This window comes from Moesziomyces antarcticus (assembly GCF_000747765.1).
Source record: "Moesziomyces antarcticus DNA, scaffold: scaffold_v10016, strain JCM 10317, whole genome shotgun sequence".
NCBI classification, from domain to species: Eukaryota; Fungi; Basidiomycota; class Ustilaginomycetes; order Ustilaginales; family Ustilaginaceae; genus Moesziomyces; species Moesziomyces antarcticus.
This window is the reverse complement of record NW_014638994.1, coordinates 129,404-141,954: the sequence shown is the minus strand read 5'-3', so window position 1 is coordinate 141,954 and position 12,551 is coordinate 129,404. Positions and strand designations below refer to the sequence as shown.

At 59.0% G+C, this 12,551-nt stretch overlaps 3 protein-coding genes across 3 annotated transcripts; 2 read left to right on the top strand and 1 right to left on the bottom strand.

Annotated features, from left to right (window-relative positions):
* Positions 1–731: 731 nt before the first annotated feature.
* Positions 732–2,990, top strand: PAN0_016d5265 (uncharacterized protein; the record flags this gene model as incomplete). The annotated part of the gene is made up of 1 exon (XM_014799206.1): positions 732–2,990. One exon carries the CDS (start codon positions 732–734, stop codon positions 2,988–2,990), a length of 2,259 nt encoding a protein of 752 aa, XP_014654692.1.
* Positions 2,991–4,172: 1,182 nt separating this feature from the next.
* On the top strand, positions 4,173–4,880 carry PAN0_016d5264 (uncharacterized protein; the record flags this gene model as incomplete). The annotated part of the gene is made up of 2 exons (XM_014799205.1): positions 4,173–4,219; positions 4,319–4,880. 2 exons carry the CDS (start codon positions 4,173–4,175, stop codon positions 4,878–4,880), a joined length of 609 nt encoding a protein of 202 aa, XP_014654691.1.
* A 3,517-nt stretch (positions 4,881–8,397) lies between these two features.
* Positions 8,398–11,754, bottom strand: PAN0_016c5263 (oligopeptide transporter; the record flags this gene model as incomplete). The annotated part of the gene is made up of 1 exon (XM_014799204.1): positions 8,398–11,754. The coding sequence occupies one exon, from the start codon at positions 11,752–11,754 to the stop codon at positions 8,398–8,400; it is 3,357 nt and encodes a 1,118-aa protein (XP_014654690.1).
* Between the last annotated feature and the right edge of the window lie 797 nt (positions 11,755–12,551).

Here is a 12,551-nt window from a genome sequence, read left to right as displayed (position 1 = left end):
ATTCGGCAAAGCCCCGCTCTCTCATCCTCATCCTCATCCTCATCCTCATCCTCGCCATCACCATCATCACTCTACTATCACATTGTCGCGCACGCCGACAGCCGCAGTACCTTCCTACGCCCTAGCCTTCTGTACGCCGCCGCCGCCGCCTACATCCATCTTTTCAACCCACACCCTTGCATCGCTCAGCCGCCCCCGAAATGAATTCATCCTGAGCCCGCTCCTCACCCCTTGCCTTCCCACACCTTTGGCTAACTTCCACCGCACTGGCCCACATTGCCGGCATCCCTCGGCTTTCAACTCGCGTCGACCATCGATTCGCTCCGCCTTCCATTCGATTCCGAACTGGCGTCTCCGCGGTCTCGGTGCATCAACGTCTGCATTTCCATACATCCAACCCACCACCACCATCATTACCACCACCACATCGGCCAACTCCGTCACAAGCCTCCCCCACTTTGGCATCCACTTCGGCATCTAGCCAGCCCACTGTCGGCCAACCTACCCCGTGCTCGCCGCGTGCCTGCCTAGTTGCTCGCCGCAAAGCTTCCACCTCGCCTCTTCATATTCCAAACCAGCCACGACCGAACATCCTCCGTCCACGACTATCCTCTCGGTGGGGACCATCTCTCCCCCCCATATACTCCTCCGCACGTCTCGCGTCTCTCTTCCTTCTTCCCCTTCGCACTCTTCGATAGCCACCGCTGCTGTCCGCCACAGCTTCCCCATCCATGGCAGCTCCTTCCTCATCCTTGCGGCATGACACAGCCGTCGCATCCTCTTCCTCCCAGTTCAACGCTCCACCAGACGCCGCCGACAGCGCTCCCTCCGCCAGCAGATCCAGCAGCCGCAACGCCTACCGCAGGAGCTCCGTCTACTCGGACCAGTCCTTCTATTCGGCTCCCGACTACCGTCGACGCAAGCAGCCCCGCGTCGCCCTCCATCCGCCCGATGTGCCCGCCTCGTTCAGCTTCGTCTGCCTCGGCACTGGCGGTGGCCCTCTCGAAGGCGACTGCTCCTGCTACCTCTTGAAGCCCGCAGACGCACAGTGGCAAGACGGCTCCATCGTCGTCGAGGGCGGCTCCTGGCTCGGCGCTCTCACAGACGTCCTCGAGCAGCACGGCCCCGACTCGGCCTTCCACGACTTTGACTTCCCCGCCACCACCCCCTCCGCCTTCCTCCGCGCAGGCCTCATGGCCTCCTTCTCCACCGCCTTCTTGATATCCCACGCCCATCTCGACCACATCCTCGGCCTCGTCCTCGGCTCCGCCTCCTTACCGGGCAAGCGCGCCGTCTTCGGCCTCAAGCCCACGCTCGAAAACATCCTCGACATGTTCAACGGCAAAATCTGGCCCAAGCTCGCCTCCTGGAACGAGGACGAGCCGCACACCATGTACCACATGCGCAGCCTCGACAATCAGCGCCCCTTTGGCGTCAGCGACGCGCTCAGCGTGCTCCCCTTTGCCCTCTCCCACGGCCTCAACCCTTCCGAACCCCCAGCTCCGCCTACTCCCACCTATGCTCCCACCCAGCTCAACCAAAACTACTTTAGCAAGCGCATGTCGCTTCCCATCAGCACACAGATGGCGTCCTTCCAGCTCTCGCGCGGCGGCGGCGGCGGCGGCGGCGCAGACGATCGCACGCGCACCCTCGAGAGCATAACCCAGGGCGGCGAGTCCAATCTCGCAGCGCTTCGCAGGCCCTCGTTCAACAGCAGCCCCTTCTTTGCTCCCAACTCGACTCAGCGCGACAGACTATCCAACGGCTCGCTCAACCCGCTCGATGCATCACCAGGCAAGCACAACGAACCCGTCTCCCCAAGAGCATCGCCTGCCGCCGCCTCTGCCGCCACAGCCGCGCCCTCTTCGTCGTCCAGCTCGGGTTCGCTCTCGTCGGTCGCCATGCTGCCCTCCGTCAGCAGTGGTCCGGGCATTCCAACCCGCTCCACCGCATCGCCATCCGAGGCGCAAGCGTTGGCACCGCAACAGTTTGGCGCCAAGCTGCCCGAACGCCCCGCCAAGGGCCGCCGGCCTCGCACCGCCCAAGGCTCCGAGAGACGCTCCTCGCCGCCCTCGGCATGGCCACCCGCGGCGGCCTCGGCGAGCACAGGCGGTGCTGCGGCGCCGCCAACCACAAGGCAGCCGCCTCGACGCGTCTCGATCGACCGCTCGCCGCCGCCGCTCGACTCGACGGCGTTCTTCATCACGCACAAGGCGCACGACAAGGACGTGCTCTTCTTTGGCGATGTGGAGCCCGACTGCGTGTCCAAGAGCCCGCGCAATCGCCAGGTGTGGAGTCACGCGGCGGAGCGCTTTGCCGAGGGCAAGCTCAACGCGATTTTCCTCGAGTGCAGCTTCCCACGCGGTCATCCCACCGAGTTTCTGTACGGCCACTTGTCGGTGGAGCATCTGTTTGACGAGCTGCGCGTGTTGGCGCAGATGGTCAAGCGCTACCGTCAGAAGATGCGACGTCCGTCCAACGCAAGTGGGCGCAGTACGGGCGCGCACAGTTCGGGTGGCGGTGGCGGTAGCGGGGGCGGTAGCACGGCTGGTGCAGCCAAGGCTCATGGTGAAGGCAGGTATACGCCGCACCTCGCGCCGTCTCCACTGGGTACTGCGGCCGTGTCGACGGACGAGGTTGGCGCGCGGGAAGCGGTGGGAGCTACAGGATCGCACGTGTACGACGGCGATGCGGAGCTGCGGGGGCAGCTGGACGGGTTGGGCGTGATCGTGATCCACGTCAAGCCGGCGCTCTTCCCGACGTTTGTGCACGACGATGCACAGCCTGCATCGCCCACCTCGGCTGTGTCCGGCAGCTCCTCGATGGAGGCTGCGGCACATGGCGACGACAGCGACGCATCCGCACAGCCGCAGCTCGATCCCCGAACCGCACCGCAAAAGATCTTGGACGAGCTGCGGCACGAGGAACACCTGGCCCGGTTGGGTGTGCGCTTCGTCATGGCTGAAAAGGGCATGCGCATCGAATGTTAGCGCGGCGCCAGTGCGGGGATTCTTTGCTTTGGTCTTAACCTGTATGTGCGCCAGTTGTGTGTGGCGTTTTAATAACAATCTCGGTCAACAAGTCCCTCGTGATGTGAACCTCCTGCTTCCTCCAACGATGCAACAGGGCTTGTGCGGTTGGGTGTGCGCTTCGTCATGGCTGAAAAATCGAATGTTAGCGCGGCGCCAGTGCGGGGATTCTTTGCTTTGGTCTTAACCTGTATGTGCGCCAGTTGTGTGTGGCGTTTTAATAACAATCTCGGTCAACAAGTCCCTCGTGATGTGAACCTCCTGCTTCCTCCAACGATGCAACAGGGCTTGTGCGGTTGGGTGTGCGCTTCGTCATGGCTGAAAAGGGCATGCGCATCGAGTGTTAGCGGTGGGTTTTCTTTGCTTTGGTCTTAAACTGTATGTGCGCCAGTATGAATGGCTGTTTTAATACTATCAATTTTGGCATGCGAAATCGACGTGGGTCTGTATTGTTGTTCGACATATAACGAGGCTCTTCGACACCTCCTCCTACACGAACGATACGTGCATGTTTACCTCCTCTTTTCTTCAATCGAAATCGAGTCGGGTGGAACTTTTGTTCGATAGCGATGATCAACTATGAAGGAGTTGTTCGGGTACACAGACCATACAAGAACCGACATGTGTGTGTTTCAAGATTGATAGACAAGCACCTTGTTCGATAACTGTGGCGCTCGTTTCGGCTGAAATGATGGCAGTACATGCGCAATCCTGATGGTGAGCACCAGCCAAGGCCTCCACAAATCCATCCACGTTCGTAAACCCCTCGAACTTGAAGTCAACACTTTTGTCGAACGCTGATATCCAGTCACCACGGTCAGATGAGAAAGAACCGGGTTGGGAGTGGGGAATGCAACGGGTCGAAAATCCACCATGTGCGATCTCGGTTGGAAAAAAAAAGCATCATGATGACAGTACGTTTTGCAACCTCTGATCATGAGTGTGAGCAGGTGAATTGGCGGTGGCTGGGCGGAACCTGCGGGCTGGGCCGGGTTCTTGCAGCGTCCAAACATCCATCCAGGTTCGGTTGTTGGTCTTAATGTATGCTATTCAGATAACCATCTCGGTCATCACGATCCGATGAGAAGAAGACGATCTCGAGTGGGAAAGACTCGACCCAAATTCCGCTACGCGCAATCTCGTATGAAAGATGGAGTATTCTCGGTCAACATCTCGTTCTACCACACGACGTGAGTGAACGGCGAGCTTGCATCGATTGAGAAAGTGTACGTGCGAGCTGCACAGCCTTGTCTGGCTTTCGGCTCGCTCTTGTCCCTGTCTTTGTGCAGCGCATCGTTTTTACGCTCCAGCTACCTCCGTGTGCTGCTCGAGCTCATCGATCCGCAGCGACTTTTACGAGGCCAAGCTGGACCAGTGCAGGTACGAATCCTCCATCCCAATTGCCTCGAGCTTGTTTGTCCGCCAGTTCGGTCCCGCGCGCGGCGCGTCCGTTGCTCGCTTACCCCCACGTCGTCGTGCACTGCCTCATCGTTTCCCCGTGCAACCGAGCGAGTACCACTGCCTCGTGCAAAGTGCGCAGGAGCGCCCGAATATTGGTTGCCGCTCGTCGACACGACCGACGAGGCCGAGCATGTGGGAAAGTACGCCGAGGTGCATCGATGGACAGTGTACGACCACCCATGGAGGAGAAGTCTGGAGTACTGCTTGAGCAAGCTTGATCTCCCTCGCCTCGTTGGGCGAGCGCTTGGCCTTGCTTCAGAAGTTAGATGTTACGCCTTGGGCTCCAGGCGGTGTCCTTCGGCGATCTGCTTGCGTCTCGCTCCCAGATCAGGTCCTGCACGTGCATCTTTGAGGCGTCCGGCTACCTCGTTGCGCGAAATCGACGCATGATACGAAAAAATCAGAGACCACAAGCCACAAGTGCACCAACAAGGCTTGTGCAGGTGAGCAGCGCACGATGATGGGGACGAGGGTCAATTGGTGTCGAGGTGGCGTTGTAACTTCAACACGATCTCGGACATTGCATGGCTTAGAGCATATACCACCTGGGTCGGAACGCTGCCACGAGGCGTAATAACTGTGTAGATCTGGCACAGACGGTTGATACAGAGGCCGTGTGTTCGCTGCTCGTAATACAAGCCCCAATGGTCGGCTCTGTATGAGCGCTGCACCAACGTCGGCTCAGATATATGCGAATCGGAGCTTCTCTCCGAACTGTGTGTGACGCTCTGTGTCAAGCGAAGAGGAGGTGTGCGATCACCTCGGTGTTCCTCCATCTACCGACCACTTAAACCTAAGAAGATTCAGGAGCAATAACAAGCCGGCAGAAGTTGAGCAGGGTGTGTTGACGACGGCTCGATTTGGGCGCAGGCCTTTTGATGGAGCGGCGGTGAGTGGTTGGATTCAAGTCACGCAAGACCTCAACGCTCACTAGATCGACCCTGATCAATTGGTTTGATCTGGAATCCAAAAGCAAGCACGAGCTTGGCCAAGCGAGCGGCATTTGTAGATTGCTCCGATCCAGCAGCACAGGCTTGCGATGCAGGATAAGCTTGCAGACGCGAGCAGCGGGGTCTTAATGAGCGAGGTCCAATCGGTGCCCTTAGGAGGCAGCGGAATCTCAAACGGTCAACATTGTATGGCTCGTGCATATCCCACATGGCGTGAACGAGGAGATCAGCACCAAGCGCTCGAACCATGTTCGCAACCACTTGGGCTGGGCAAAAACAAAAGACGAGTTTGCCATTTCAATTCATTGGTGAGGTTTCGGTTTCCATGCGGCTTGACGATCGCATCAGCTCATCCTCCTGCAAAACAAAAGATTCGAGCGATGATTACATTGAGGATGCCCCTTGCACTTGCGCAACTCGATCAGCTCGGAGACAGCAGCATCTGAGCTATACCTGCTTGGCAGCGGAAGCCATCTTGGCCGAAGTGAACAGCCTCTCGAAGTATGCGCCGCTCCTCCTTCGACGCAGTGGCTCGATTCGCAATACGCAGCAAGAAATAATAACAGCAAGCTTGACGATGGTGGCGCTGTGATCTCGGCATCATTTCGCTCAACATGCAGTTCGCGTATGACGTGCGCGCACGGCTTGGTGCATCGACCGACCGCCCGAATACAAGTGCAAGTAAAGCAAGATTGGGCTTGGACGATTTAGCAGCGTATGTTGGAGAGCGCTCAATCGACTTGATGCCTGTTCGTGGATCGAGTGAGACGAATGTACTGTACTGCTTCTTTCGCAGTGACCTATACCTGGCACACGAAGCTAATGCTCCCCGTACACGTAGCTCCACTCTCTCGAAAAGTTCGGTACGAAGGAGCAAGCACCGCAGGGTGAAGCAGTGGAACCCAATCGACTCACGTGGCTCCTACAATCGCCGCTTGTTTTCCCCCATCATGCTTGGAAGCAAGCTTCAATGGTGGAAATGCCGAAAGCGTCATTTGTAGTCGTTGGTCGGAGCGATCAGCGCATCACAAAGATGTAAGCGTGTTTGGTACTCGGACAGCTTTGGCAAGGATATTGGCAGTTAGGAAGCGATTCGTCTGGTTGCTGACAAGGACGTGAGTGTGGGTGGTGGCGTCTTGACCCTGGCGTGCATTGTGGATGTCTTGCACCTTTTTCCAAGGTGGGAGGCGCTTGATGTTGCGCAAGGTGGTTTCTTGGGGCAGACAAGATAGCGCACACAATGCAAGTATGCTCCTCATCGTGAGATGAACCCCAAGCAGCCCCATTACTTGGCGTTTGGAAGCAATCAAGCGCAGAGTGACGGTGACTCACTTTCTGTTGGTGCGGGTTTCCCGGCTCGCCGAGGGTGGTAGCTGCATCAGGTGGCCCCCGCCATACCACGTGCGCCCGGCTAGGCGTCGCTACACACCTACTCGGGCATATGATGCACGCACCTCCTCACTCACTCACTCAGTCTAATCCCTTTCACACCACACTCTTTTGCCAAACACGATGGCATGGGATTGGCACCCAGCTCTCATCGCCATCCCAACCCTAGCAAACACATTTCATGCTACAGATTGCGAGCACTTTTCAGACCCGCACTCAACTCTTTGCTCTCAACACCGCCCACACATGCGCACACGACACGCCATGTCAACTTGGCCATGGGGCAGGGGGCACAGGCGTAGTCCAAGCATGCAACGTCAATCGAGGCAACCGCCGTGTGGGAAGCTCGGGTCACGACAAGGCACAGACAGGCAAGTCGCGGAGGCGAGCAGTTGCAGTCATGCACGGCCACGATTGCGATGCAGTGTCAACCCAAGGCGCCACTGCGTAGCAAGGCGCAATTGAGCAAGACATTCTCAAGCAACGACGCTGTCAAAGCAATGGTTGTGTGGAAGCTGGGTGTCAGCAAGGCGAAATGGGGTCTCGCTCTGGCGCAACCGCTCGTAACACCACACACACACCCTTCCAGGCAAGCATGACGAAGGACATTTTTCTCATGGCCAATGGCTATGTTGTATCCAACTTACTCGATCGTGCTGGGGGCTCTGTACTCTTGGTCGAGAGAGCGCTGTTGACTTTGCTGCTGATGCGGTGCATCGCCTTGAGGGAGATCTTAGACCGATTCCGCGTCGATGCGCAAGGTGATGCCGTGGCCGAGGTTGGCGGTGTAGGCGACGCCGCACAACAGCAAGTCGGACAATGCCCGATCGCAACGCATCGCAAGGCAACAATCGTGTCAAGTTACCCTCATGACCCGGCATAGTTTTTTTTTGCCGAGTTGCTGTTTGTCGCCGTGGCAGTCAAGCAAAGCCGTGTCGAGTAAAGCAACACAGAACCATCTCGCTCATGACCAGGCACACTCGGCTACATCGGGCATTGTCTCGGTTGTTGGTGGGTTTCCCGGACCTGCATCAAATTACCCCCACCATACCACACGCGTCCTGGGAGGCATCGCTGCACACCTCCTCAGGGTCACGATGCACATACCTCCTCATCCACGCTCACTCAGCTTGCACTCTCAGTCCACACCATGTAGATACACCACAATCAAATCCATTCGCTCCATCCAATACATTCATTCGCCATTCAACTCCCTCTGTTTGTGTCGTGTGCTGGACCAGCGCCTTACCACTCTAACCACCGCGCACTCCAACACACACACCATCCTCACCACAAACAAAACGCACTTCGGTGTGACTGCCGCAGAGGGTCATCCAGAGGCTGTGTGTGAGCTGCTGCAGTTTGACACAGAGCCTGGTTAGAGGCTCTGCGGTGTTCTACATCAGCCTTTGTGTCAAGGATTGGAGCCTCTCTACAGAAACACCCAGCTCATTTTCTTTTCTGTTCTGGCGCCGTGGCACAACAGACACACCATCCCTACTGGGGCGATAGAGCAGACAAAAGCAAGAATGACATTTTTCTTCAAACAAAGCAGCCGTGGAACCACTTCAAAATTTGGGCGTCGAACCAAAGCCTTCCTCTGGCGGGGTCAAATACGAGTACCCCGCCCAGTCGTACGTCTTTGCAACCACCTCGTTGCCCCACCAATTGATGGTGAGCGAGCCGTTCTTGGGCAGCGCCAGCGCAAAGAAGACCACGATGGTCGAGATGATGGTGCCGCTGTCCATGGCGGCGGCGAGGACAAAGTTGTACTTGGACCACCAGCGGAAGTTGTACTTGCGCACGAGGTACTGGAAGATGAATCCCACCGCAAACCACGACGAGTAGTTGATCCCACTCGCGGGTGGGATGAACGATACACCCGCAAAGATGACCGGCCAACTGATGTAGCGAATCCAGCTCCGAGGATACCTCCTTGCCGCCAACCAGAAGGGAATCGGAATCAAGGCCCCCACCAACATCGCCCAGTACATCGGCCTGTAGATCGAGTCGTTGCCAAACATCCTCGCCGGCCCAATCGCACCCCACACCAAACTGGCCGTGTAAAAGACGCGGATGTGCGGGCAGGTAAAGCTGTCCGGCTGATCGGGCGAACAGATGCCCTGGATGTTGGCAAACATCCACTGCTTGACACCCAGCTGCACAAAGCACGCCACCAACACGCCCGTCAACTGCGCCATAAATGTGAGCCGCGGCGGGATCTTCATGTAGTGGCCGAGCTTGAGATCCTGCACAAACTGCAAGCCACCCAGCAGACCCTGCAGCGCATACGCCTTGAAGATCATGTTGGGCAGCGGCTTGCCCGGCAGCAGATAGCCTACGATCAGCTCGCCGATGAGGTTGGTGCCGATCGCCTGACCCGTCATGGCAAACACGAAACCGGTGGGCAGAATGTAGATGGCGGGGATGGCGATGGCCACGAGCAGCGCCCAGATGGGCAGGCCCGTGTCGTAGACCTCGATCATGATCACGCCAAACACGAGCGCCGCGAGGAACATGCACGCGTACCACCAGTCGGGCGCCTCGGGGTAGTGGCGCATGAACTTGGCGTGCACGTCGTCCTCCTCGGTGCGCACGCGCATGATACCCTTCTTGAGCGCCTTGCCGTGGTACAGCACGGTATGCGTGAGCACCGAGGTGAGCATGGCGAAGCCGGTGGTGTAGACGAGCGAGAGTGTAGTCGAAAGATAGAGCGGCGAATAGGCCTCGTAGGCTTCCTTGTCAAGGTCGACGCCGTTGGGAATGACGCGCGAGATGTTGTAGGGCTGGCCGAAGCGGTCCCAGGAGGCACCGCTGTTGAAGGGGAGGTAGGCCTGGTACCAGACGTTCCTAAAGTACATGAGGGGCGCGACGATCCAGACGAGGCCGACAAAGCCGGCAAAGATGTTGCACTCGGCCCACCAGGGCGTGACGAGGGGCGAGCCAATGTAGATGATCTGTGTCCAGTCGAAGGTGAGCACCGAAAGGCCGAGGCCCGAGGCGGTGCCAAAGACGACGTTGACGGGCATGTTGGTGGGCCAGATCCAGCAGACCCAGTTGAAGAAGGAGAGCGCGGTGAAGAGGTAGCCGGGCACAAAGTAAAAGACAAAGGCGGCGATGGAGACGATGGAGAAGAAGCGGAAGCGCGTCATGGAGCCGTCTGCACCGTCCTCCTCTGCGTGGAGGGTGTTGAGGATGGTGGCCTGGACGAGGTTCTGGGGCCAGATCATGCTTGCGGGCCACACGAGGAAGCGGCGACACATGCCTGCGAGGCCAAAGCCGACGGTCTGGCAGCTGAGCACAAAGAGCACGTCGAAGCCAAAGGGCCTGGGCTGACCGTAGTAGCGCTCGTGGTCCTGTACGATGATGACGCTGATGGAGTAGGCGGTGTTGATGGCGATGCTGGCCATGATGGAGGTGAGGGCGTGCTCCTTGATGTTGTAGATGCCTGGGTTGAGCGAGAAATCCTTGCCGCCGAGCCAGCGCGGGAGGGTCCATACGCGGATGGGCATGATGGCGGCGAGGAGCTTGCCGATGGGGTAGGCGATGAGGAGGACGATGGTGTTTGTAAAGGTGGGTGCCGGATAGCGCATGGAGAAGAACATGTTGGCGCCGGCGGCGATGATGGTGAGGAAGAAGGAGATGAACCACATGCGGATGGTGTTGACGGGCATGTCGGTGTCGTCGATGTTGGAGACCGAGGCGCGCACCTCGGGGTAGGGCGAGTCCTCTTCCATCTCCATCTCGAGCTCGACCATGCGTACGCCGCGGGAACCGACGTGTGCGCTCTCGAGGGCGGGGTGGACGAGGCCGTGGCCTTGGCCGAGGTCGTTGTAGTTGACCATGTGGAATTCGTCCTTGTAGGCGTCCTCGTAGGTGTAGTCGCCGGCATCGAGGGGGAATTTGAGGTCGCTCTCTGGGCTGTGACGGAGCTCGGGGAGGGAGTCGGGGTAGGCGTCGATCTGTGCGCTCTGACGCTTGCCCTGTGCGGGGATGGCGTGGTCGAGGGAGATGGCGCCGCTTGCGGTGGTGCCAATGTCGCGTGTGCCGTGCGGGAGGGCGGCGCGCATGTCCGAGTTGCCGCTGCGGCTGGTGGGCTGGGAGTCGACCTCGGGGAGGGCGTCCATGGAGGGGAAGGCGGCGTAGGAGCGAGCGTGGTTGAGAGGCTGTGCGCCGGGATCGCGGGAGTAGGTGCTGGTGGAGTCGTAGGAGCGATTGTCGGTGGAGGCGCGCGGCTTGAGAGATTGGGAGGTGTCGGCGGGCAGGCCGTTGCGGTGAGCGGTGGCGGCGGCGAGGTCGTTGATGGTGAGCTCGGAGGCGGGCGAGTCTCTAGCGTGAGGGTCGTGCTGCAGATCGTGCAGGGCGGGATGCGCTGCAGCTGCGCCGGCCTGAGACGCACCGATGGCAAGGTTTTGAGCCGAGACATCGACGAGACGGCCCTGAGAGTCGTATACGGCGCCGGTGGCCTCGTCAAAGTAGTAGGTCTCGTTCTGGTCTGCGGCATCGGCGGCGGCGGCGGCGGCGGCGGCGGCGGCGGCTGCGGATGGTACTGATGCTGCGGGTGGAGGTGGTGGTGAGGATGCTGCTGGTGCGTTGTGATGTGTGGGCGAGATGTGCTGACGGTTCTGGTTATCTATGGATGGGTCGAGAGGGTTTTGTTGGAGCTCGGGGGCGGGGCCGAGATCGGGAGGGACAAAGGCGAACACGTCGCCGTCGTCGTCGGATTCGTAGTCATCCTCCTCGTCCCATTCTTCCTGGATGTAGGGGTCGTGGTGGTGTTGCTGCTGTTGCTGCTGAGGGTAATCGCCCTGGCCCTGTGTGGGGGGTCTACCAGCGGCGGTACCACCGCGAGTGCCCGGGCGACCGGTCATGGGCCTACCGGTGGTGGGCCTGCCGGTAGTGGGTCTTCCGGAGGATGGGTTCATTTTTGTTGCGAGCGACGCCAAAGCGACTGCAGGCTGTGGTGGGTTGAAGCAGATGCGGGGTTCAAAGTGCGGGGTAGAGATGGGCGGATTCTAGATCGATTTGAAGTGGGCGAGCCAGTCTAGATGGATGTGCTGCTGGAGAGTAAGCAGGCCGGAGTGTGACGGGTGGCGCAGATAGGAGAAGGCAGCCGTGTGGGGAAGGAGGAGGGTTGGTGTGAGGCGGTGTGGTGTGGTGGTGATGGCGGTGGTGGTGACCGGGGATTCCACTGGGATCGAGGAATGGGGGTGAGATTGTGGACTGCGAGCGGGGGTCAAGGTGTGAGGAGAGAAGGATAGGATGGAGACAAGGCGAGGGAGGCGGCTGTCGAGACGAGGTTGCTGAAGGAGGATGAGGAGGCGGAGGGGCAAAAGCGGACTGGAGAGAGAGAGAGAGCGAGTGGGACGCGACATGTGCAGGGCGAGGGGAGGCAGGCGGCTACCGTAGTCGGATTTGACAGGCAGATTGGCAGTGCGAGGGCGAGTGACTGCGAGTGCAAGCGCCTCGCCACGCCACGCCACGCACAGCTGAGGCTCGAGCGCGCCTTACAGTAGCGGAGGGAGAGCGAGAGTTCGGCTGCTCCGGCTGCTTCGGCTGACGAGCCGTGCCAATTTCCCAATTTCAACGCCAAAGAAAAGAGAAAATTGGAAATGGAAATTTTAGGCTCGAGAAGGGCGTGTGGGCTGAGCTGAGCTGAGTGAGGTGAGTCGGATCAGTCATTGACAGAAGGCCCAACTTGACTTGGATCTTGATTGGATCT